The sequence below is a fragment of the Anneissia japonica genome, unplaced genomic scaffold, assembly GCF_011630105.1.
Source record: "Anneissia japonica isolate Jap-2015-1 unplaced genomic scaffold, ASM1163010v1 scaffold287714_len2871179_cov188, whole genome shotgun sequence".
Taxonomy (NCBI): domain Eukaryota; kingdom Metazoa; phylum Echinodermata; class Crinoidea; order Comatulida; family Comatulidae; genus Anneissia; species Anneissia japonica.
In genome coordinates this window covers 1237639-1239260 of record NW_022755542.1, presented here as the reverse complement: position 1 = coordinate 1239260, position 1622 = coordinate 1237639, and the positions used below count along the sequence as shown (strand labels likewise).

At 33.6% G+C, this 1622-nt stretch overlaps 1 protein-coding gene across 1 annotated transcript in view; it reads right to left on the bottom strand.

Moving 5' to 3' along the window:
* The window catches only part of LOC117123580 (phosphoethanolamine N-methyltransferase-like), a 17905-nt gene that overhangs the window by 7572 nt on the left and 8711 nt on the right, over positions 1-1622 (bottom strand). The window contains exon 2 of the mRNA XM_033269565.1: positions 100-182. Coding sequence (XP_033125456.1) covers positions 100-182 — 83 coding nt within the window. The remainder of the gene's footprint in view (positions 1-99; positions 183-1622) is intronic.

The following is a 1622-nucleotide window of genomic DNA, read 5'->3' as shown; positions in this document are numbered from 1 at the left end:
TATATAGGAAGTGGAGATTATTTATAATTGAAGCATAAAGAATGGGAAAATAAAGGTCTATATTTCATTTTGGTAATGGAACTAAGGAAACAAACTTACTTGTCTACTCCATCGGCACCAACGATCAGAACATTCCCACCAATGAAATCCCCTGGCAGGAGAGAAACTAGTGTTCCAGAGCCCTAAAAATAAGAATTTGTAACCTGTTGAGGACGGTGAGGGGCATGCTCTCGTGAAAAAAGTTTCGTCGCAAGTAGATAGGAATGCGATTATTTAACTAATTTAAAAAAAAATTTAATTAGTTAAATAACCTGTCCTTCATAGAATCGCGTCGGCCGACTATGGTTAGTATGGTAGCCATCAGGGTCCCAATAACGCCGTTGTCCTTTTTTAACGCCGTTACGTTGTTCAATTCCAACCAATACCGTCGGGCGCAGTGACCATTATAGAAAATGTGTATTGTGACGTAAGTTTTGCTTAAACTTTAAACAGTACATTGAAGGTAATATGCGAACACCTTTCTTCATTGAACTCAACAAGCCATTCGGAATATTTGACGCATTGCATGTCTTGTAATTAAGTCATATATAAAGCTTCTTTACAAGTAGACGTACTGTACTTGCCTTCAAAATATAAGACATTCTAGTTTGTAGTCTCTCAAGGTCTTCTATAATTTATATATGACTCGCTTCCTAATCATACACTGGCATAGTTTAATGAGGGGCGAGCTAGGTTTTCCCAGAGGGTGTTTCCGTAAAATACTTCGTTTAATTATCCTGCCCCTCTAATTGACTGTATCCTATAAGTCTGTTTCCCTTTCTAATTACATTCTGAACATGTTCATGGTCAGATAAGGTTCTACTAATAAACGTAATTGTTAGATTATGATATACTATGCCAAGTAACAAAAATTGCTTGTTTCCCGTCCCCGCGCGCGTCGATTTTTGGGCCCGCCTCGATTTTTTTGTTATTTGTTATTTTTCGAAATTTCGTTTTTTGGTGTTTTTGGTAGTCTGAAAACGCGAAATGACGATATATGACGCATTTTCTAGACTCATGCAACGCAAAAAACCGCTCAAGCACGAAAATTGTGTGGTTACTTTTTTTTATTTATTTATTTGAACATACACCTTTGAATCAGTGGCACTCAATATCAATTGGTGCGTTCGTACAAACAAAAAACAAAAAAAAGGGGGAAATTTAACAAACAAAATGAATAACAATCGACTGTAAATAATATTACAAAATTAAAGAAAGGTAGAAAAATAACATATGAAATTAGATGAGATATCATTTCACTTCGCATTTCATACTCAGAAATATTTACAGGTCAACTGTAAAGTAAATGCTTAAATAACTAACCTACAAAATATAAAATCTAAAGATGAAAAAGTCTTACAACAAAAATATAATACCAAGGTAGACCTACAAAATTTAAGGATTACAGACTAAGATGTAGTGTCCACTTGTGGAAAAAAAAAAAAAAAAAAAAAAAAAAAAAAAATTTTTTACACAATTTGATAAGCAACGATACATTTACAGTAAACTATTGTTGTGAATTTTTTAGTTGTGAGCGTTTCTCCCAAGCATTCATGATGTATTTTTTACAGAAATTATCAAAA